Source organism: Aspergillus homomorphus (genome assembly GCF_003184865.1).
Source record: "Aspergillus homomorphus CBS 101889 unplaced genomic scaffold BO97scaffold_52, whole genome shotgun sequence".
Lineage (NCBI taxonomy): Eukaryota > Fungi > Ascomycota > Eurotiomycetes > Eurotiales > Aspergillaceae > Aspergillus > Aspergillus homomorphus.
Window position 1 is genome coordinate 136,572 of NW_020291938.1, and position 23,876 is coordinate 160,447.

General features: G+C 52.3%; 4 protein-coding genes across 4 annotated transcripts; 2 read left to right on the forward strand and 2 right to left on the reverse strand.

Moving 5' to 3' along the window:
- Positions 1 to 726: 726 nt before the first annotated feature.
- Positions 727 to 1,698, forward strand: BO97DRAFT_437841 (uncharacterized protein; the record flags this gene model as incomplete). Its single annotated transcript, XM_025697875.1, has 2 exons — positions 727 to 1,282; positions 1,337 to 1,698. 2 exons carry the CDS (start codon positions 727 to 729, stop codon positions 1,696 to 1,698), a joined length of 918 nt encoding a protein of 305 aa, XP_025547335.1.
- Positions 1,699 to 1,951: 253 nt separating this feature from the next.
- On the reverse strand, positions 1,952 to 5,235 carry BO97DRAFT_437842 (DEAD/DEAH box helicase; the record flags this gene model as incomplete). The annotated part of the gene is made up of 9 exons (XM_025697876.1): positions 1,952 to 1,983; positions 2,048 to 2,162; positions 2,214 to 2,634; positions 2,694 to 3,143; positions 3,196 to 3,357; positions 3,411 to 3,582; positions 3,633 to 4,113; positions 4,170 to 4,352; positions 4,429 to 5,235. The coding sequence occupies 9 exons, from the start codon at positions 5,233 to 5,235 to the stop codon at positions 1,952 to 1,954; spliced, it is 2,823 nt and encodes a 940-aa protein (XP_025547336.1).
- Positions 5,236 to 11,208: 5,973 nt separating this feature from the next.
- On the forward strand, positions 11,209 to 16,527 carry BO97DRAFT_354631 (DNA-binding E3 ubiquitin-protein ligase SNT2; the record flags this gene model as incomplete). Its single annotated transcript, XM_025692105.1, has 3 exons — positions 11,209 to 11,983; positions 12,100 to 12,583; positions 12,642 to 16,527. The coding sequence occupies 3 exons, from the start codon at positions 11,209 to 11,211 to the stop codon at positions 16,525 to 16,527; spliced, it is 5,145 nt and encodes a 1,714-aa protein (XP_025547337.1).
- Positions 16,528 to 22,458: 5,931 nt separating this feature from the next.
- Positions 22,459 to 22,956, reverse strand: BO97DRAFT_225932 (uncharacterized protein). Its single transcript, XM_025690686.1, has 3 exons — positions 22,677 to 22,956; positions 22,580 to 22,614; positions 22,459 to 22,522 (listed from the first exon to the last, which is right to left on the reverse strand). The coding sequence occupies exons 1-3, from the start codon at positions 22,829 to 22,831 to the stop codon at positions 22,515 to 22,517; spliced, it is 198 nt and encodes a 65-aa protein (XP_025547338.1). The 5' UTR covers positions 22,832 to 22,956; the 3' UTR covers positions 22,459 to 22,514.
- Between the last annotated feature and the right edge of the window lie 920 nt (positions 22,957 to 23,876).

A 23,876-nucleotide genomic window follows, 5' to 3' on the forward strand; every position in this document is an offset into this window, starting at 1 on the left:
CAATTCTTGAGCGCGTCTAGATATGACCCCAGACATGCAGCTGGAACGGGGATATTTCACTTGCTCAACATATTCCCGAATTGAAATTTCACGAGTTGAATAGAAGAAACCCTAGTAAGAATGGAACAATGTTGAGGGAGGCAGATATTGTGTTACCAGATCTAGGAGATTGAAATGATTGAGAAGCCTAGTGATGGCTCAAGGGCCAAGAGAGCAAAGCAACGGAGAGGGAGATTTCCCTCTCGGAATATGCATCGGAAAGTGCTTTTTCCGCCTGGAACCTCGATTTTCCTACGGCATTATAGACCTTGCCTTCTGATAATTTTCGAGGTGCTGCACGCCGGTCTTCATGGGTAGCCCTTGTAGCAAGTAGATCCTTGCGACAACTTGCACGTGCACCGGCCACTCTATACTAGCTCCAACTTCCCCTCTCTGATGCGGGAATTCCTCCATTCCGCGCGCACTCTCTCCCCCTGTGCTCATCACAATCACATTCTTTCTACATGATCTAGTCTAATCTAGCTCGCGGTCCGCATCACAAGCGTCGGGGTTGCTCTCACGCTCCTGCAGACTCGGATGAATTCACTGACCGCACCCCATGATTTGGTCATTTTAACACGCTGGTGTGTAACTCGGGGGAATATATAGTACCCCGAGCCTCCAGCTACCGTCTCGGTTTTACTCTCCTGAGTCGAACCAAATTCAAGCAGCAAGGTCTAATACAAAATGCTTCTCTCGCCCGTTGTCCTCAGTCTGGCCGCGGCAGGCATCGCAACTACATCAGTTGTGCTTCCCGTCTTGGCCCAATCGACCTGCAACGGCCAGGCGGCCTACTGCGACCGTATTTACTCGAATGTGACGCAGGTTGGCGCTCACGACAGTCCCTTTGTTGGGCGACTTCCTCAGCAGAATCAAAACATTGATGTCACCGCACAACTCGACTTGGGGATCCGCTTCCTACAAGGCCAGACCCATCAGTCAATCGACAATGAGACAATCCTCCTTTGCCATACGTCGTGTCTCCTGGAAGATGCCGGAACTTTGGAATCTTATCTGACCACCGTCAAGACCTGGCTGGACAAAAATCCGGATGAGGTCGTGACCTTGCTCCTGACGAACGGTGACAGTTTGTCGGTAACACGTTTCGCCGAGGCCTTCGTGAGCGCAGGTATTACCGACTACGCATTTGTGCCCGAGTCATCACCAAGCACGCTGGCTATCAACGCCTGGCCAACACTACAGGAGCTGATTAGCGGTGGCACGCGGTTGGTGACCTTCCTGGGTAGGTAGTTTTCCCTCCTAAGCGGTCGGGACGAGAATTGACAAGCTCGTCCAGACTATGGCGCCGATGCAACAACGGTTCCGTACATCCTGGACGAATTCGCCTATTTCTTTGAAACGCCATATGATGTGACCGATGCCTCGTTTTCAGACTGCAGCATTAATCGGCCGTCGGGTGCTTCGGCCACTGGTCGCATGTACATCGTAAATCACTTCCTGGATGTCGATATCTTGGGCATCTTGATCCCCGACCGCGAGCATGCAGCCGAGACCAACGCGGTCTCCGGCGAGAGCAGTATTGGCGCTCAAGCCGATTTGTGTCTTTCTCTTCACGGTCGGCGGCCCAATTTCATTTTGCTGGACTTTGTCGACCAAGGTCAGCCGATTGCCGCACAAGACCTGCTCAATGGGGTGTAAATAGGTGACGCTTCTCTATGCTGTGAGCCTTGTTTAAATTCTGTGGTTCATACCCATGAACCGCACGGAATCCAATTTTCCATGACCTAAGGACCATGACTCTCAGCAATGCAGTTTTCGTTGATGCGACAAGAAGAGCAATTCTGCAAACAAGCGATGTTCAAATCGAATGTCCAAAGTTGTCGGCATTGCCTGATCGTCGATCTCCTACCAATGAAGCCCCAAGTATGTACAGCCAGGTCGCGGCAACTATTCACTCATCTACTTCTACCTGCATCTCACGTTCTATTGTGGTTCGAGCCAGAGTTAGCACAAGGCAATTGTAATTCAGCGAAACGATTTAACATACCCCAGACTTTGTTTGCCGACGAAATTATAACTTCTGCTTTGGCCAACAGCTTTTTAGCATATCGCTCGGCTTCTGCGGGATGAAGCTGACTTTTTTGGGCTTTGCGCGGATTCACCTGGTCCATCATGAGCATCACGCATTTAGACTGAAATGAAGTTTGTTATACCATCACCAGAACGGGGACTAAATCCTTTGCATCTGCTTCTGCGAGGGCCCTCAGATTCCGGTAACCATTTTCTCGAAGCAGCCTGGCGGTCCACCCCTTGACGTAGGTCACCTGTGCCATTTCAAGCAGATCAGCTCGGGCTCCAGCCTCTAAACGATCCTGCATATGATCCAAAACTGCAGCCAACATGCCCCAATCCATGCGTTGACAAAACTTCACAATGCCCGCGGCGAACCCATGGCATTGCTGCGCCAAGCTCTGGACATTTCCCCGCGGTATCTGGTACCGAGAAGCGATGACAGAAAGCGGAACCTCATTGCTCAGATCACGAAGCTGAAACGCCGTGTAGGCCCGCTGATAAATCCTGGCCTGTTTGATCTGCTCTGGGGTATTCTCTTTCAGCGAGCCACCACTCTGAACCCTGTACAGCTGTTAGCGTCTCGAATTCAGAAAAGCGGTGGAGCCCAAGGTATGTCTTACATGTAATTCACGAATCCAGGTTGAACACCAACAAATTGCAGGGCGCGCAAGCCACTTTCATCCAGATTATCAAGCTGATCTCGAAATATGCGCCAATCGATCTGAGTCCCAGCAGCTAGTTGGAGGGGCGTAAACATGTAGAATATATGCATATCACCATCCATTACAAAGGCTTGCAGTGCCCGTCTCAACTCTTCATGCACGAACAAGCCATCTTCGGGGGCAAATGCGGAGGCCACTACAGCCTGTCCAAGCTTTGTCGCTGAATATGATGATTCGTCATCGTTAAGGTGCACGAGTTCCTCCTTAGCCAGCTCCTGGAGAGCGGATTGCATGATGCTGTAAGCCAGTTTCTTGTCTACTGTCCGGTAAAGCAAGGTGCATTTGACGTATTCTTTGATTGCATCGTACCCAGACACGAGTCCGGTAGCGATGGCTTCCAGAAGGGCCCTTATACTCGGTCAGTGATGGACTTGGTAAGGAGGTGGATCCACAAGCGTACCGTTTGAGGCCTCTCTTCTCTGGAGCTAGGCAGCTTTCAATAGCCGGCATGTCAGCTTCAAGAAGGTCGCAGACAGCTTGTAGGTCACTATTGCCGCATATGAGATACGTTTCGCCTGCCTCGTCTTTTCCCTTGCGGCCGGCTCTTCCACACATTTGCCGCCTTTCTTGGTTAGCCTGCACCACTTGTCATTGCATGGGTGGAAGGGTTCTCACAGCATTGCGGGACCGACTAATTCTCGGCCCATGCGTGCTCCATTAATGATAACCCGTCTGGCAGGCAGATTCACGCCAGCCGCCAAGCTGCAAGTGGCTATAAGAACTCTGAGAACACCTTGGTCATACGCCTGTGCAATCAATTCGCGCTCCTCAGTCGTCATGCCTGCATCTGTCTAAGGTCTTAGTTTGATCTGAGAACACAGTATGAGGTATACTCACGATGAAAGCCAACGCCTCTGATAAGTGTTTTCTCAAGAACCGGATCTAGGCCGCTGGGGAGACTCCGGAATTCAGCTACAAGGTCCAGTCGATTGCTTAACTCATCCGTGTTGTCCCCGGGGGTTGTCATGGCTTCACTAATGATCGCAGCTTGGATCTGGCAAGCCTGTCGGCTGCCACAAAACACCAAAGCACCGTATCCAGCCGATGCCGTGTCGATGGCCAATGCGATCGTGGCATTAGTCATGGCATTTGCAAGTTGTGGGAACACAGACGGGGAAATGATGCGATGAGGGGGCATAGTATCAAGGAGGGATTGCGTTGGAGTGGCCTTCAATCGAGAAATCGTCTGAAACAATTGCCTTGATGTTGCGGCCGGGTATATGGCATTCTCATAAACAAGATACTCGTCGATCGGGACCGGTCGGTAGGTCGAAACGTAGTAGACCGCATTCATCCACTCCGCCAACATCTCAGTATTCTCAACTCAAGTCAGCGCGCCCCTGTCCGCCTCTGGAAAGCACTCTTTAAACCTACCGATAGAGTAGCACTCATCCCGATGATTTGAATATTGTGTCGCAGTAGTAGCAATTTTGTGACCATCAGTTCCAGGAGATAGCCACGGTGCTCATCGTCAAGCATATGTAGCTCATCTAGAACGACTACGCCCAACTCCCCAATGCTGCATTCTTCAATGGCAGTGTTGATCAGGGAATTCGCCTTAAGACATGGTTCGATAATTAGTATTGATGAAGGCAAGGGGAGGGGCTTTCCTGTTTGTCTGTGGCAACCACACCTTCTCGATGGTGCAGACGGCAATGTCCGTGTCAGCCCAGGACGCAGCCGTCCTGCTCCCCCCAAAGTAGCCTGTTATGCGAATCGACTTTTGTAACTTTCGCCAGCGCTGGTGATATGGTTTTGTGATATCCACTTTGTCGTCGGTGTCGTCGATGCTCTTCTCAACATCTTGTACGATACGTCTAAGCCACTTCAGTTTCTCCTGCACCAGCGCTACATAAGGAAGAACCAGGATTGCCTTGCGCCCCGGATTCTCGATGATGCGTTTGATCATGAGCATGTCCGCAACCAACGACTTGCCTCCGCCCGTAGGAGCAGTATAGACAAGGTGTCGACTGCCATCGAGCAGCCCTGGAGTGAGCAAACATGATGCTTGCCATTGGTATATGCTCTTGAGCCCGAGTGCCGCACAATTAGCGACTAGAGCAGGAGGCAGTCCGTATACGGGATTGTTCAGTAACAGGAGAGGATGGCCGGCAAGATCTTCTTCGGCATTCTGTAAGCAATGGAGCTGCTGCTCTCTATCCGGGACAAGAGCTGTAACCGAGCGAATCTCACTGGCGACTAGGCGACCTTTGGGCAGCTCTAGCGAAGGCCGAATGAAATCGACCGATTGACCAGCTGACCCATTAAGATTTGCAGGCTGCTTGACACCTGCTGAAACTGTGCGATTGTCGCCCGCGGAATACTCCCCGGGTCGCTTGTGTCCAGCCAATGGGACTATGTCGTACGTGTGCTGGCGGGCGATATCGACGGAAGTCCGGAAGCCATAGGTTTGGAAGGACTGATCAGATGACGCAGACATACTTGAGGTCAATGATACCTTTCCGAGTGAATGAGGATTTGTGTATGATGGCTCATGGGTGGCAAGTTATATAGGGATAGAATATTTCACGAATTCATTAGCGCAGGTGGGGTTGTATATGATTTAGTTTTTGATGCCAATGATCACACTTCTCCTTGTCCAAGAATCACCAAATCGTTTGTATCTGAGTGAGTCTCATCGCACAATGGAGACGGTGAAAAGGGTTGAGGGAGGAGAAGACGAAGACGAAGTCCACGAGACTGTAATCAAACCAGACCAGATCAAACCAAACGAAATTACCAAGAACGCGTGGGTTGCAACGCGCTCAGTTCGGAAACTGGCATCCCCGACGGAGACGGTGAAGGGCGGGGTGGGTCGTCGATGGGAAGTGAAGCCTCAGGCAGACAGGCAGCTCAGCCGGCGGTCGCAGCAGGACGGGAATCATATCTAATCCCTGCAAAAGACAAGACCGACCGCGGCAACGTTCCTGGATCGTCTTACCCGCTAATCGGAGCCCTGCTGATCCGCTGTCCAGTCAAAAGAGTCGTGTGCTAGCACGGCTGCATTGGCGGATTACTGAGTCTGTCTGTATGTCTGTCTGTGACTATGTATCATACCAGTTTTACATGGTGAGATTGACTAACTGCTGCTGCCAGGAACTCCGAACCATTTGTTCGTTCATTTGATACGACAAGGCGCAATGTACTCCGAAAGAGTTAGTACTAGGTAGTCGAGCACAGACACCGATCGAGAGAACCCCCCTCCATCCTCCATCCCTCCCTTCCTCTCCCCCCCAAATCTGCCACACATTCTCACTAATGGATGAGCAAGGGCTGCCCGCCCGGCCGGTTGACCCAGACAATCATCATCATGGGAAAAAAGTATTCATACATAAAAACGCTCGTCGCGTTCGCCTATTGACTTCCACTCCGTCAAATAAGTCTACAGGGGTTCTTCGCACCCAATTATCTGCGCCAACACGATGACATGAGATGGAAGCTGTTTGGCTGCCTGCGATCACCTGACAGTTATCAGCCTGTCTTCCGGTCCCTCCTCTGTTCACACTTGCCTGAGATGGTCTAGACTGATAGGCTCCGACTCAGTGAACAGAGCACCAACCGTAGCAATCATGGATCTGACCTTCGGATTCTCAATTGCGGAACAAGTGGCTTACTGAGTATTGTTACTCCCCCTTGATGCAGATAAAAGGTTCAATTTGACTGGCCTTCTCCTACCGTCTCTTCCCCAGCACTATCCTATGTTGGTTATCACTCATGTTATCACTGAATCGGGATATATTAGTATCTACCAGTCGGTTCATATTCAAAAGACTGAAGGAGAAAGAGTCTGTCCCAGAACGGACAAATACTGCCTCAGGCTGGTTCATCATTGCGATGGACCCCGGGACACCAGACCCGAAACAGAAAAGGGAAGGAAAAAGAGCCTAGTGAGAAAAATAGGAAGAGAGAAAAAAAAATAAAAATAAAAAGCGCGAGTGGAGGCTCCACTCCGATGTGGCCACTCCCGCTTAAACCGACTTGATCGAAGTTCGAACATATTCCCCGTACACCGTATGAGTACAATTAGTTTTTGGACGAAATTAGGTTAAGTTTCCTCCAAAGCTCGCGTTGAGGAGGAAGTCGAAATAGCTTTGACTTTGATTGCCGCCGGTGACAGACGGAGCCAACAATATCTATTCTATTGATTTTAGCCTGGCGGGGAGACCCTGTTAGAGAGCTGGCTGTCAATTGCACCGTTCCTTACCCGCCTTCTGCAGGCGCCCACCAAGCGTCAGTCCCTATAACTAGTAAAGACCTGTTTCCCCATGGCTACCTGATACCCTATGGGACGATCGAGTTCCGTCAGCATGCCGCGTTTGCATCTTACACAATACTGTACATTGAATACACGTTCTGACACATGAGCTGGGCCCGCCCCGGTCCAACCTATCTTGCTTTTCCGTTCGCTTTCGCAGGCCATATCTTCTTGCCGTCCACCATTGCTCCAGCGATCCAGTTTACTCCCCCAACGGAACAGACAATAATAGCACTGCATGCATAGAGAGCCACACGAGGTGAGGCACAGTATCAATGAAAGTATTTGTTTTTGCGATAGGATCGATCAGTCGAGAGCTTCCACGCCGGGTGGTGCTGTGCCCGGTTAAGTACGTAAGTAGGTAGGTAGGTTGCAAGGTGGCAATCAAGTCAGAGCGAGCCGTGCGGCAGCAAATCATCTGGGACGATTGAGCCAAATGAATGGGTGTCAAGTATCCTAGAGGAATTCCCAAAGTACGTAAATCGCCTGGGTCACTTGGATACCTACCAGCCCAGGTTGGGGGGCAGCCGACGAACCCATCGGGATGATGTAAGTGAACACACAATTAGTTATCTAACACCCGATGTTCCCAACTAACTGTACCCTCAATACATTTAGAGGGCAACTTCTTGAGGGCTAAGAACCGCTGCAGCCCATGCCACTCAACCGATAAGCCGTCGCCGTCGCGGGGGAGATCCCCAGGAGGAAAAGGGAGTCGCGCTAAGGGTTGCGGCCATAATCCCGCCGTGGCCCAGGGATTTCTGGTTAGTGCTATTATCACCACCTTTTCTTGTCAAACTCGAACTTCCACCACATGCGACCATCCACCCTCCACTCGCGTGTGCAGGGCAGAAAAGAAGGTAACAAGTCCTGATGGGTTCTCCGGGGAGGAGACCGTCGTCTTGCATGCTGCATTTACAATGAGGGTGCCGATGACAGAAGCGTCAGTTTATGGTAGTTCGCATTAGGTTCATCCATGCTGTACCGACTAGAAGACACCGGCCAGACAGACAGCAGACACACCCAATGATTTACTATGGTGCTTCACTGCTAATCACCACTAGTCAATTAGTACTGCAGGTCAAGAGGAGCCATGGTACCGGCAACCCTCCCTTTTTGCTGTATTGTTCTGATCCGAGTTTTCGGTTGTCTACCTAGTCTAAAATGGCTTAGCATTGTCCCGTACGTCTCCATGCCTCCAGTTCTTTCTTTGGTCGTACGGAGCCACTCTTGCACAAATGCCCCTCCCCTTTCTGAGAGCTCCCGTGCCCCGGTAAAATGTCTCTCGGTCCTCGTCGGGAATGGTAGTCAGACCCTAAAGATTCCACATGAGAGAGGAAACAGGGAATTGGAACAGGTATAATCTCCACGGATGTCTCCTGGGCTGCAAGTTCAAGAGATATAGCCGTTTAATATCATGTTCAGAGCCAAGAGCACAAAGAGCGATGTCAAGGGGAAAGGAGGGGGAATTATTTCCTGCTCTAATAATAATACCCTACTGACCTGGCGGTGCTTGTTTCGAGAAGGTCCCTGTAACAAACACTGCGGTATCACTCACTCTCTATCAGCTTTTCCGACCCCCTTCGCCATTTGAACCCTCATCAGGGTCCTTGGACGAAGCCCATGTTTCCCTTGGATATTCGGATTCTCCTGAGTAAATATCAAGTCTGGAGATATTGCAGATATAAGACCAAGCGATGATAGATGTGGTTGTGATCTTTTATCGTACCAACCCGAGCCCGGAATAGGCTTGGCGCTTTGGATTTCAGATCCAACGCGCATGCGCTGCCCTACGTGACAACATTCCTGCCACGGACTATACACATACATGCCCTCTTGTTTAATTTGAATTTTCCTTTTCTCTTGTTCATCCGACCTTCCTCCACTTCCTGCGGTGTACGGAGCCGAGCAAAGTCTATCTGGCCTCTTATTCTTCCTTTGCTCGCTTTCCCTCTCTTCGGCTCTTTCACACTTATTCACCTTCCTTTAGGTTTCATCACGTTCTCTCCCGGCCGGTCGACCCTTGTCTGGGATGCTGGGCGCTTGCTTCATCATATCGCGATCTTCGGTCCATGGCTAAACCCCTCCTGCCCCCCTTCCCCTCTCCCGATACCCTCATTCTTTCTTCGTATCGGGTCGCTCGGCCCACAGAAGCAAGCAATCCCTTTTTGAAAGCGCCAACGACCGAGAGCGATGGGACTAAGGTATTCCCGCTAAACCCAGTAGAACAACGTAGATCCCCCAACGGGTCTAACACGCCGCCTTAGAGCAAGGGGAACAATGGTTATAAGAAATCAAGAAGCTAATCAGCAAGCGCCGAGAGAGGAGGGCTACGACCTTTCGGTTCTCAGTGCCAATGTCCTGATCCCAATGAGGATGATGTTCTCGATCTATGACGGCGGCGCCCGGTCAGCCCAACCGGTCACCCCATGCATTATTATCCCGGAATTGAGGACATATCAAAATGGAAAGAGGAAGGCCTAGGATGAAGGGGGGTGGGTAGGGAGTTAGACCGTGAAAGGCACAGTAGAGTGTAAATGCAAAATGATCATATCACCGAATCTGCCATCATTTCCGGGTTGTCTGGGTTGGATCCATGATGGGGGATCCGTCATATTAACCCATCGGGACTAGGGGCGAGGACGTGGACTGGTCGGGATCCTAGGCAGTGTGTTAGTAGTGAGTGCAGACGGTGGGAGTGATGTTTTCTGGTCTCGTTCTGTGCTGCTGCTGCATAGGTATTAGTTATTATTTTCCTTCCTCCCTTCAACCCAAGCTTCTGACTTTTTGCATTTCCTGTCTGGTCTTGACTCGACTTTCTATCTTCATTCTCTTTTTGCCTCCTTCCCCCACATCCCTCCCTCCTCTCTCTCACTCTCTCACTCTCTCTCTCTCTCTCTCTCTCTATTTTCGTTTCCCTTTCTCTTTCTCTCCCTCCCTTCTTGCACTGACACACTGTCCCCGTTTTTGATTTCCTCTCCCCGATATCCTTCCCCTTGGGTCCGGGCCATGCACTAGTCCAGTATAGCATACATACAAACTCGACCGTGAGGATCGATCTCTCCTCCATCACATCGGGTTTGAGGGACTATAACAAATGGGGGCGAAGTTCAACTGATTGGAATCACGAACTACTTCTGACTTTCCCGTGCCAGTCAGTCCTGCCACAAGAACTAGTTCCATCTGACTGGCTCTAAATTGATCTTATCCGTTCCTCCCATCTCTTTTCTTGCTCCCTCTCTTCCTGCTGTTTTCTCTTTCTCTCTTTCTCTCACTTCCTCCCTCCCTCCCTCCACTCTCCCCCACGAGTCTCTCCCAACGCCTTAGTGTGGCTCTACTTTGGTTTGGCTTTCCACCGCCGCTAACCTTCATTTTACCACGCCGAGTCGTCTCGGTCCTCTTCTTCTCTTTCTACTTTTCCCTTCCTCCTTCGTCACCTTCTCTCTTTCTCTTCATTCCCCCTCCCCTCAGGCTACTTTGTGTCTTTCTCGTTTCCTGACGATCACCTGTTAATTTGCCTCCCCTCCCTCCTGGTTATCCTTGGCCATATCATTCCAATTAAGCCTACTCACCCCGTACCCTTCTTCACTTCTGCGGAGGCTCATCATCTACTGGTTTGATATTTCAGTACCAGCCTCGTTTACTTTTGGTATCATTTTTCGACTTGACCACCACCACCCCGTTCACCCTTCCATCCGCCCTTGCGGGAAGAAACAGAGTGGATTGGAACTGAGAGTTGGCACTGGCATATTTTAGTCTTGCATTACTGCCATCGACTGTCTCTTTTCTTCCCCTCCCAGAGTGGTCGTAGGCAGAGACCTCGAGATATCTCTACAATCTTCTTTTATTTTATCCCAAGACTTCACTGACTTGGTGTTCTCATTTCTTCTCTCTTTCTCTTTCTGTTGCCGCCCCTTGATACTCGGTCCACGCCGGGCAATATCTCCACCCGCTTGCAGAGTTCACTCTTGATGAGGGATCGCCATCCCGTGACGGCCCGTTGCTGAGCTTTGCATTTCCGCCTCTCGCTCCCACCAACTAATTTGTTTGGTGTTTCTCCCTCTTGGTAAACCTACCAACAACGCGCACGCCACGCTGGAGGCCACCGCAGCCATCTTGCTTTGTTCGTTATCCGGCAGTTTTCCCTGAGGGTCGGCCATGGCCTCAGACAGGTCACCGCCTCAGAAGTCACTGCCGCACCAGCACACTGCGAGGCTCAGTTCATCTCCATCCGCAGCCCGTCGAATGCCCACTCCCGGTCTTGCTTCTCGGACGGGTTCCGTAGAGTCTCCCATCCCCCAAGGGGCCGCCACCGGGAACGACCTGCAATCGCAACCGCCATCTATGGCTGCCACTGCTTCACCGGCGTCCGAGACCACTCTCACGGCTACCGAGCCGCCCAGCGCTTCTACGACTCCCGCTCCTCCGTATGGCACTCGCTCCAGAGGGCGCAATGCAGCGCCACGTCCCAATTACGCGGAAGACCGCGACATCGACATGGATTTGGAGATTGCCCAGCCCGCGCCCAAATCGGCTAAGCGGACGAGCGGCATCGCGGGTCCTCCTGTAAATGGCACCAAAATTGAAGCCGAGAAACTGGCTTCCTCATCAAGTTCTCGGAGAAGTCTGACGGCGACAAATGGCTCGACGCCCACCGCCGCAGCCAAGGACCTCATCCCCGGCACCTCTTCATTTTCTTCTAAAGCAGAGGAAGCCAATGGCATAGCGAATTCGTCCAGGAAACGAAAACAACCGCCTAGCTCGACGAGCACTCCCACACCCAACGGAAATGCCGCGAAGAAATTATTTACGTCCGCTCCAGGAGGCAGTCCTCACCAACCGGACACGAATATGGTCAGTTTTGAGGAGCGTGGCGCTTATTTGGAGGATGGAAAGCTCAGGGCGGATGACGGCACCACGTTTGCCGTAAATGGTTAGTCCTCCTTCATCTCATTGTTGTGGCACCCCTACTCCCTCCGAACATTCCTTGTCAATCAGCGCGCGCCGTGTGTTCAAAAAGACTGGAAAGATGCTAAGGCTTGGCGCCAGACCATGTTTACCTCATTTGTGAGCCGCCAGGCGAACCGTATTACTTGGCGCGAATTATGGAGTTCCTCCCTTCTAAGAACACCGCCTCGGGCCCGATCGAGGCGTTACGCGTGAATTGGTATTACAGGCCACGTGACATCCAACGCAAGGTTGCAGATACGAGATTGGTCTTCGCATCCATGCACTCCGATACCTGCCCACTCACTTCTCTGCGTGGCAAATGTCAGATCTCGCATCTGTCCGAAATTTCGGACTTCGATGAGTACAGGAAGACCCGGGACTGCTTCTGGTACGACAAAATGTTCGACCGATACATTCATCGATACTACGACGTGATTCCGACAAGCAAGGTCATCAACGTCCCCGGCAACGTTAAAAAGGTCTTGGATGAACGGTGGAAGTTCGTTTTGGTTGAAATTGGCCGACGGAAGGAGTTAACCAGTGCCGTCAAGACGTGCAAACGGTGCAGTCTATATGCGGCAAAGTAAGAAACCTAGGCCCACATTCGCAGCAACAGGCCATGACACTAACTGTTATGGTAGTACGGACTCCGTGGATTGTGCTGTTTGTCATAACACCTATCACATGTATTGTGTCCGACCGGTTTTGACGAAGAAGCCCGCCCGAGGTTTCGCGTGGGCCTGTGCAGCATGCAGTCGAGCTCAGGAACGAAAGCTGGAGGCACGGAATACTCCGTTGCTTGGCGATGCGCAGCACCCCGAAGGTGAAGAGGAAGTCGTCGAAGAGGAAGAAGAGGATCCTAACGCCGCTGCGAACGGTACCACAGGCAGCACCCCAGCTCCCGTTGAGGAAGAGGTTCGACCAGCAACTGAGGAACAAGTGGCACAAGCCAGAATGTGGCCTTACCGCTATCTGGGAATTCACTGTCGGGTCGAGGACGCTCTCGACTATGATGACCGCATATATCCGCGGGCCAGCTCCCGGTTGGGACCTCGACATCAGGCAATGGTAATTCCGTGGCATGGGAGACCGGTGGAATACGTTAAACCAATCGATATCAAGAAGAAATACCTGAGAGGCTCTGGGGGCCGGAAGGACTCCAAGCTGTCCAAAGAAACGCTTGCTGCGATTGAAGCTGCCAAACAAGAGAAAGCGAATCGACCCAAATGGGTCATGGACGAGCCTACGGGATACGTGCGCCGGGGCGAAGATGAGCCGGTCCCAGTGGCCGGGAAGCAAATCCGTACCGCCGAGCTAATGTTCAAGATGCCCACTGCAGGACAGATTCCAGCCCGTGGCGAAGATGATACCCCGGGCAACGACCTGGCCCCTGCCGAAAGAGAGAACTTTATCGACAATTATATGAAGCAAGCCAAAGCATTGGCTTCGGACCTGGGCGTTGAGAAATTCTCCACTAATTTCCTCGACAAGGCTCTCGAGTTGCTCTATTCCAGCAGTTTTGACGTCAAAGCGGCCCTTGCGAAATTGAAGCACGTAAACAAGTACAAGGACCTCAAGGAACCTCATCTGCGCCCTGAAGAGGTCAAGCTTTTCGAGCAGGGAGTCGCTAAGTTTGGATCGGAACTTCGTAATGTGACCAAGCACGTTGGGACAGTGCCACACTACCAGATCGTTCGGTTCTACTACATGTGGAAAAAGACGCCGCCTGGGCGTCAAATTTGGGGGACCTACGAAGGCAGAAGGGGCAAGAAAGAAGCCAAGCGACATAGCGCTGCGAAATTGGTGGACGATGTCGCGGATGATCATGACGACTCGGCATACGACAACGACAAAGCCGTCGAGAAGAAGCGTGGATTTCAATGCAAATTCTGTTCAACGCGCACTTCGCGCCAATGGCGACGCGCGCCAGGCGTCCCGCCTGGCACCACAACGCCTAGTGAGCCCTCATCGAAGCAGCGGGATAAAGGCCCACAGCTCACCGTGGCTCTATGTTTGCGTTGTGCGCTCTTGTGGAGGAAATATGGTATTCAGTGGGAGAGCGTCGATGAAGTTGCTAAGAAGATTGCTCAGAGCGGCAACAAGTCATGGCGTCGTCGTGTAGATGAGGAGCTTTTAACCCAGCTTCTCCTCTCGACCGAAACTCCTATCAGCATCAATCCTGCAACTGCGGCTACGGCGGCCTCAATCGGCGTCCCAGTAAATGCCAACCCTCAGGTACAACAAGAATCGACAAAGAAGAAGGGACGGATCGCAGAGAAGGATAGCACAGCAACATCTACAGCGACATCGGTGGAACCGCCTGCGCCGAAGAAGAAACCACCGATTGAGAAGGCGCCGGAACCACCGCAGATCATGCCGGATCCCCCCAAGGCGAAGACACTCCCATGCGCCATCTGCAACAAAATGGAGCCAATGGGCGATCAGCACTTGTCTTGCCGAGACTGCCGATTGACGGTGCATCGGAGCTGCTATGGTGTCAACCCTTCGCGCAACTGTCTCAAATGGCTTTGCGACATGTGCTCCAATGACCGAGAGCCGATTATTTCGACCCGTTACGAATGCGTGCTGTGTCCGATAACATGGACGGAACATGAACTAATGGAAGCGCCGAGATCCACACATAAAAAGAAGACTGAGCGCGATCGTGAGAAGGAGAGACTCGAGAAAGAGTTGCTCACCGAGGCCATCAAGCTCTACCGGCAGCGGCAAGAGGATGTGGGCAAACCGATAGGTCCGCGCGAGCCGCTCAAGAGAACAGCGGGCAACAACTGGGTTCACGTCGCCTGCGCCGTTTTCACCCCGGAGATCAAGTTCGCTAACTCCAAGGAGCTTGAGCCAGCCGAAGGCTTTGGGCTTATTCCTCCGGATCGGTTCCGTGAGGTATGTAAGATCTGCAAGACAGCAGACAAAGGAGCATGCGTGTCATGCCACTACAGCAACTGCAATGCCCGTTTTCATGTTGGATGTGCTTTCCAGGCGCAGTACAAATTCGGCTTCGACATCACGCCAGTGAAGAGCTCCCGACGGGATACCGTGAACAGTGTGCGACTCGGAGATGAGTATGGGTCTGCGTCAGCGGGGATCTGGTGTCCCCATCACACAGTCCCGTCTGTTGTACATGAGATTGGTGAGCCAACCGAGGAAGAGGGCGTGAACGCGCTGCAACGTTACGTGCGGGCCTACAAGCAAGCGGACTTAACCCAGACTGGGACCGTTCGGAGAGCCAACTACGTGCAGCAGTCGGTCAGTGCATCGCATCACTCTGCAACAAATCCTGGAAGCCGTCGGGTTTCGGCTGTCAACGGGGTGATTCCTTTGTCGACTACCACGAAAGATAACCACAAGAACATCGCGACATCGCCGGAAGATGCACCAGATGAGATGGTTATTGACTCCGAAAATCATGCCCCACGCCCTGTCGCCGACACCAATTCGGCCCGAAAATGCGCTCGCTGCTCCAGTACCTGCACCCCCAAATGGTGGTCGATTGATAAATCGCGACGGGCAGCGGATCACAGGACGCCTTTGTTGAACGGGGTGGGCCTTAATGATACTAGATATCCCAGCGCTTCTTCGGTCAGTCCCCCATACCTCTCTCGCAAGCCATCCCAACCGGGCCTGCCGAGGCTCAACGGCGACTACGTGCCTACCGACAACAGCACGGTGTCAACTGAGGGATCGCCGACGCTAGTGGAATGTCACAAATGTCATCTTAAGAAGCCTGCAACTCAGCCGTCGCCAGAACCTCGACCGTCCCCATACTCGGCTTCCCGCCCGGTTCTGTTGAACCCCCCAGTCCGCGAGTTCCACACTCACCCGTATGGTCCTGGACCACACCACGCACATCCGGCTCAGCCCAGTGTTCTTGCTAGACCAATGGGCACGCCCTCCCACAGTGGCCCTGACTGGTACCCTGGTTACGACCAGCGATCTACTGATTTTGCGGATGGCAGACTGCGCAACGGTTTGCCGGTGTCTGGCTATCGCGGAGGGCCTCCTCCCCCGCCAGCGCACCACATCAATGGCTACCAACAAAGCCCGGCACACCATGCTCCCCCTCCAGCCCCCCACTATGTGGCAGGCACACACCCTCTTCCGCCCCAGCCCTACTCCGCCCATCAAAGTCCCTACGGACCGGCCTCGATGCCGTCGCCTCGCCCTTCGCACGCCGCCGGGCCCCGCCCGTATGCACCTTCAGCGTCGCCTCCGGATGTTCAGGCGACGATGGTCCGACACTCGCCTTCACACACACTCAGCGCATTGAACGGCGGGCCACCGCCACGAGTTTATCCGGTTGACCGGGTCCGCGGAGCGTCAACCCACTCACCCCCGGTGTCACAAGCGCATATTGACCCTCGAGGTCCAACTCCTCCCGTGAAGCCAGACGAGGCACCAGGAGCAGGAGGACCGGGTTTAATGAGCACCGGTAGACATACGAACAGTGGTGGGACGAATGGGGGCTCTGGCGCCAGTGCCAGCCCATCCTTGAAGAATTTACTTTCCTGATCGCACTTGCGGCTATTCGCCCTCCCAGCGGCACTTTAGGATGCCGCTATAGACCAGTTTGGCCCTGTACCATAGTTTTACTCATTTTTCTTCCTGTTCTACTTTCTTCTTTGCAGTTACTTTGGGACTGTTTCTGATACGGTAAAAATGGGCCCTCAGCGTGGATTAGAATTTTATGTGTTTTATGCCGTGCCTTTTCTCAGTTGTGTCTTACATTTCATCAGTACCTTGCTCTATTATACCAAGTTATTTCTTGCGCGATATGGCTACATAGGACGATCCGACCACGGCGGCCATGTGGCATTGGAATCCTTCATGCTTGTTATTTATATTTTTGATCTCGACCCGGATGAGCAGGGGGTCGCTTGAGCATGAGTGGTAAAGCGAAATACAGAATTCATGACCAACGGGTTCTCCATAGTGTGCGCGGTAGAAGGCACGAGCAGTCTTAATGCGGGGTACGTCTTCGCTGCAAGCCCATATACTTGGCATTCTAGCCCTGCCGCTGCCGCCTGGTACTTATTTGCTTGTGCTACTAGTCGTAGTACTCGTACTTCTACTTTATGGTGGCGGCTGCTGAGATCACCGCCGAGGACCCTGACGGTACATCCTCAGACCCTGATGGGTCGGTCTATGCAGTGGGTGTATGTAGGAAGTAGATTGGCCACTGCAGGAATATAGGCAGCAGGGATGTTGTCGGCAGGATCACGATCCTAGAATTTTAAGTATGTCTGCAGAGCAGTGATAGATCCTTCCACTTGTACAAGTACATGTAACCCATAGTACCTTAACCGTGTGTGGTGGGTTCTGTGCAGGCCTGGAGTAGGAGCAACACTTAGGTTAGGTACCAGAAATATATTTCCGGGAACTCCAGCCCGACGATCGCCTTCAATCCAAGCAACCCTTTTACTAAGTAAGACCTTTACGCGCGTTCATGTCTTGCATATGATTGATTTGTTTCTCCTCTCTTCCCCACACGCATTGATTTTTTTTTTTCTCGCTTTTTTCTGGAAAATACTTACTTAAGAGTAACATGCAATAACCTTGAACCTATCTATAGATGATTGATTGTGACTGGCTGTCAGATTTGTCGCCCATATGTTTCAATTGTCCGAAGAGCGCAACGATAGGCACTTAAGTTCCAATTGACCGGGGCATCAAATTCGAGACTTGATTAGGCACCAGGGAAGGTCGTAGCTCCTTGCATAAAGTGAACCGGCGTTCCGCCCGGTGGGTTGTGGATTGTGGATTCCCACACACACAGTCACACACTCACTTGCTCCGGAGTTTGCTCCAGCATCCCGCCTGTGTGTTTTACTTAAGACTTAAGAGTTGATGACTGTAATTCTCTACTTAGGGAAAGAAGACTAGGGCTGGGTCTTTCCCTCTGTTCTCACAGCTGAACCGAGAGAATTCCCGCAATTGCCCATCCTCGGTTGGGGTTGCCCTCATTGTCAGCGAACTTCCTTCTACCCGCGGTTCGAAGACGGACGGATCTGCTTCCCCATTGTTGGGGGATCAGAACATGAGCAGATCACATCATAGATTCAATGACTCTCCTATTCTTTTTTTTTGGGGGGGGGGGAGGATGGGCTGGTCGACGTCACTGGGGGTTTTTGCCACTTGTTGTTATCGCTGGAGGAAGGAAGAGGAAAGCGAATTAACGTGGGGAGGATAAGTATGTACAGTACATGCATGCATAAGCACTAAGTCTATTGAGGACTTAGTTCAGCGTGCATAAGTTCTCCTCTGGTCAAGTCAAGGTTTTGGTTGGCAACGCGGTGAGTAAGTCAGGACGCACTGTTCGAATGGAAGTTCTAGAAGATTGCCTGCCAATGCCAATGCCAATGCCAATGACTCGCGAGTCGCGGCACTTGTTCCCTCTGATTCACGCGCTAACTCGCGGGGATCGACACCAAACAGCACGTTCGTTCGATCGATTTTACTTTTTGAGTTATGCAGAAGGGAAGGAGGGAAGGGTTGATGTAATCAGTTTCTTCGCAGAGATACTAGAAGTTTAACTGGGTTACCAGAAACTCTTTTGGCCACACACGGTTTGAGGGGAGTGCCAATCATAAGCAACTCCAGATTATGGATAATGATAATGATGATGATGATGATGATGATGATGATGACAACTTTCTAGTTTTGGGTTTGGCCTCGTCTGGTCTGGTTCTTGCCCAAGAGACGCCAGAAAAAGTCAAAGCCTCGTTTGAAAGGGATTAATTAAGTGTGGTGCGATGGGCTTTTTTTCCCTTTTCCCTTCTTACGCTCTCCACTTTGCAGTTTTCCGCCCCGGGCGATTCTAGAAGAAGCAGACCAGGAACTAATGAGATGGCTTGCTTAAGCGTCATTTGCCCCACACACCCGCCCGCTCGCTCTGTTCCTCTGCCCGTCGCTCAGCTCTTTCACTCGGGCTCTGTCTGGCGGTTGTGGTTGTGGTTGTGGTTGCCGGTCGAGTGTTGTTGGGCTGCACTGCACTGCACTACAGTATCCCCCTTAATTAGTGATCGGTTGGTAGCGATCAACCCTGTCAGCTGGGGATGTGACTGAATACTATTTATATTCAGCGTCATCTCGTCATTTCATCATCGTCTCTCCCTCCTGCAGTGCCGCTTTACCCCATGATGGACTAGACCCGAGCCGACCGGACCTGAACGAGGCCAGGAAAGTGGGGAGGAGGGGGGGAGGAAGGGCCGATCGTACACACGGAGGGAATCGTGTGCTTGGATTAGTTGACTTAGTGTGAAGGGGCGATGCTGCATTTAGTTTAAGTACCGTCCAACAAATCCTCAGGTAATATCAGGAACTGAAGAGTAAAATTGTCTGGCCCCATCTGTTGTTGTTGTTGTGGTCGGTCGGAGAAGGAGAAGGAGGGGGGGAGGTTTCTGGTCGTTGAGTCTCTGACGACGCCCGCAGCCGCCGCCGCCGTCGCCGTCGCCGTGTGCCGCGACCTTCTGGAAGACCGAGCGAAGGGGAGGGGAAAACGAAAGGAAGACGGGAAGAAGCAATGAACCAGCCATTAAGCTGCTTGCTTTTCTTTTTTGACTATTGCTGCTGCTGCTGCTGCTGCTGCTTCTGCTGGTATACTATCCTAGACTACTAGGTGTACATACCTTGTGCATACTATCTCTTTATCTCTCTTTCTCTCTCTCTTATTGCGCTGCTTTGGTTCCAACCCTGCATTTGTGCTTGGTATTCGATTTCCAATCCAACAGCTTTCTCCCCCCTCTCTCATCATTGCTGTTCTTTTCCTCAGCTCCCCCGTACAACTGGAAAAAGTAATCTAACTAAATCTCTCGCCCCCTTCTTTGCCTGAAGGTCTGGAACTGACTTCCCGTCCTCTCTTCGCTCTTCGTTTCCTCTTCGTCTTTAACTTTCCTTCTTCTCTTTTCTTCCTCTCTCTCTCTCTTCTCTCTCTCTTTCGCTCTTTCGCTCTTGCTTTTCCTCTCTCCCTCTCTACTACTACTACCTACTACCTACTTCCTACTACGTATTCTTCCCCAATCCTCCCTCCCCGCAATCGTCCCTTTGTGACGTCTCTTCAACCCACCCACACACACGATTCGATCGGCCTCTTTCCCCTCCAATCGTTCCCTTACCTCGATCTGCTTGTTCCTCTTGCCTTCCCTCTTCTTCTTCCTCCTCCTCCTCTCCCCTTCTTATCAATCCGATCAATCAGTAAATCAGTCAATCAATCAATTACCTCAAAAACCCAACCGGGCAACTGTACTGCTGCTTTGTTTCCAGTTGCTGGGGTCCTTTCCTCATCTCCCTCCTCTCTCTCTCCCCCCCATCTTGTTACCTAATCCTTTATCAACTGTACCCGTGCGGCCCCTTCGTCGGTCCCGATCGATCTTTGGCCTGCTCTGGCTCTGGCTCTCTTGTCTCTCTCACTCCACCCCGTCCCTTCTCTGCCTACTTCAATCTCCCTGCTCTTCTCTCTTTCTCCCTCTCCCTCCCTCCTCTTCCTTCTTCTTTTCTCCTTTGGTTTTCCCTCTCTTAATTCATTTACAAACACACACATTCTCTCCCACTTCTCATACACTTTCCTATCTCTTATCAACCTTTTTATATTTTCCGTGTCTGTCTCCGCCTGGCCGTGTCCGTGGCCCACCATGACGCCCTAAGATTCGCCCTATTTCCTGGGTTCGCCAATCTCAATCTTGCATGTGTCGCGACTTCGGTGGCTCCCCTTCGGGTCGAACTGGTTCGGGCGCCATTTTCCATCATCGGTGACGAACCTACCTTCAACGCATCTGCGAACAGACCATCATCCACTGGCAATTGCCCGTCATTCAGTCTTTCACTCAACCGTCCTTCGACTTCATCAGTTTCATTTTTCTTTTATTTTTCTCGACATCTTTCCCCCCCCCCCTCGCCTTGCGGTTCTAGAAAATGTGAGTGAGCAAAGCCAACGGGTTGTATGCACGGGTGGCAACCATGGCCGACCGCCAGCTGGAGGCATGCATGCGGTTGGGTGCAAAAGCGACCTAGATTGTCTCAGTTGGGAGCCTCCTCGCCCGTCCTGCACCTCCATCCCGCAGAAAGGGTTCTCATCGACCATGTTCCTGGGGGTTCGCTGCAGCGAACAAATCTATCGTTCCAGTGCGCGCCGCAGATGACGCTGGTTCGTCGCCGCTGAAGTCGGTCTTCGTCGCTGCCTCTCGCCCTGTCGGCTCTGGTTGTCGCATACATACACCGCACCCTGTGTATCCCTGACCTGAAAGTTTCGCTGACGCAAGAGACTAGAAACCAGCATAGAGTGACTCCATACTGCAGTCTCTATCGCACGCCCTTCGTTTCGCTTCACAACACTCCTTTGCTTCCATTTATTACAGTCTACCGGCCGTTCGTTTCGCCCTGAGATTTCCCTCTCCTCCCCTCTCCTAGCGACCTCCATTCTTCGATCACATCTACCATATGAGCCCAAGTTCAGATCAGCCCCGCTATATTCTCCTCCTCTCCTCCCATCTCCGCTACTGCCCTGAGACCTGACCTTCGGAGCGGACACACCCTGGATTATGGGAACCACGATGCCGACAGACACCATGGACCGCGTCGAATGCTCTGCCATTTACATCGACCATCGCGTCAGATCCGAGCGATGGGTCGATCACAATACCCTGGACCCTGTAACGGACCCGGATTCGGAAGCCCTACTACTCGAGGAGCCGGAATCGCTTCGGTCGGACGTTCGAGTGCTGTTGGGAGTCTGTAAACGTATCTATCTCTGTCAAGCCGGCGCGTCGATCGCGACGAAACTGGCTGAGTTGAGCGACGGCGCGGGTAGCAAATGTATGCCCATTTTTGCATTTTTCGACATTGATCTGCACGGAGAAGAACCGACCCTACATCGTCGCAGAGCGAGCCGTGGCTCGTGGGCGGACGTATCGCCCCCGTCGCCTGCGTCGCTGCGTCGCGGATTCACCTTCTCCTCGAATTGGGAAGGGGCCTATGATCTGAAACTGTTGTCGGGACTGTCAACCGATATTCAGGTGCAGGATTTACCCAATCTAATTGTGCCTGTTGCCATCCTGCGCTCGTCGTCCGGCGATCTGACCAGCGCCCCTGCCGACCAACCACTTAGTATACCCACCTTTCCCGACCCTCAACACATCTCCAAATGCCTGGACGCCGGCGCAGTCGACGTTCTCGTAACCCCGCTGGACAGCTGTCGAGCGCAAGCTCTGGTTGTGCATGCGTACCGGACCCGTAAAACCGCTTTGCGAGAATCAGCGCGCTTTCTATCGAGAAAGAAAACGCGAAAACACTCCTGGGTAGGAGTGCACGATGAGCAACCCTACGCATACCTGCGAGAAGCGATGGTTTCCAAGCTCATGAAAGGCATCTGCAACCCGGAAGAGGTCATTGAAGAATTTCAAGATCGCGAGTTGGATGTCCGCCCGGAGCGCGCCGAACTAGTCAGAGAACAGATCGGGAAATGGAGCTTCACCGCCCATGGGTTCTCCGACGACGAGTTGGTCTTAGGAGCCTTTGAAATGCTTCAACATGCGTTGAGTGTTTCTGAGCTGGCAGAGTGGCAACTCACCCCGGGTAAGTGCATGGCCATTGCCGTGAATTCGTCTAAAAGGCTTGTCAGCTGATTCATGTGTGTCTCTAGGTGAACTCCGGACATTTCTCCTTGCCTGTCGCGCCTCCTATAATTCGTTTGTTCTATACCACAATTTCCGCCATGCCATAGACGTTCTGCAGTCCGTCTTTTGCTTTTTGCTTCATATCGGCGCGCTGCCCCCTTATCGGTCGGTCGGCCCACCGTCGGGCGAGAAATGCCCGATCGCATCCTTGCTTACGCCGTTCGACACCCTGACCTTGCTGATCTCGGCGATTGGTCACGATGTCGGACACCCGGGCGTCAACAACTTCTTCCTGGTCAAGCTGAATGCACCTTTGGCGCAGCTCTACAACGACAACTCCGTTTTGGAGGCGTTCCACTGCGCCGCCTTCTCTCAAATCCTTCGCCGGTATTGGCCGGCTGCGTTCAAAGATCGCCAGCTCCGCAAGTTACTGATCAGCTCCATCCTGGCAACGGATATGGGTGTTCACCAGAAGTTCATGGAAAGACTAGGGTCGCTGCAGGAGCGATTTCATGAAAACGATTGCACAACGGATGGTTGGAAGCCGCAGGACCTGGAGCTTTACAAGACGCTGGTGTGCGGTCTGCTGATCAAATGTGCCGATATCAGCAATGTGGCGCGCCCGTGGGCTGTTGCAGAAAGGTGGACCCAGATCCTACAGGAGGAGTTCGCCAATCAAGGTGAAATGGAGAAAGAAGTGGGAATGGAGACGGCCCTCTTTGGTGGGCCTCCAGAGCTGGGGAACATTTACAAGCTTGCCACCGGCCAGATTGGCTTCATGTCGATCTTTGCGCTACCGCTATTTGAGGGGGTCTCGGATATTCTCCCCAATCTCAAATTTACGGTGGAGCATATTCGTGGAAATCAGTTTCGATGGCACATGCTTGCAGATCGAGAGAAAAGCCGACAGACACTGCTGGCTGATTCCCGTCCAGATGAGATGGTTTCTCCGCGCACGCAGAGTCCAATTCACAGCCTCAAGGGTCTGCGTGCTCCGGTGGCAACCCCGGGGCCAAACACTCCGATCAAGCCCTCGTTCCCTACCAGTGAACCTAACCAGCGCTCCACTCCTGACGACTACTTTGGGGCCGTGCACTCGCCCGGACATTCGGCTGAGCCGCCTAGTGATTACAATGAGAACAACATCAGCCCAGTGGTGTCGCCGGATACTCCTGGCCCGTCGATGGACATTACGGGGAGCCCATTCCCAACGGAGACCAAATCCCGCCAATCATCCAGTGTTGCACCTGA

Excerpts from the sequence above, each read along its gene's own strand:
- BO97DRAFT_225932 (XM_025690686.1), bottom strand. The coding sequence starts at position 22,831 with ATGCGATCGGGCATTTCTCGCCCGACGGTGGGCCGACCGACCGATAAG. Across the intron at positions 22,615-22,676 it reads AATTATAGGAGGCGCGACAG|ACGAATTCACGGCAATGGCC; the intron begins GCAAGGAGAAAT and ends CAAGCCTTTTAG.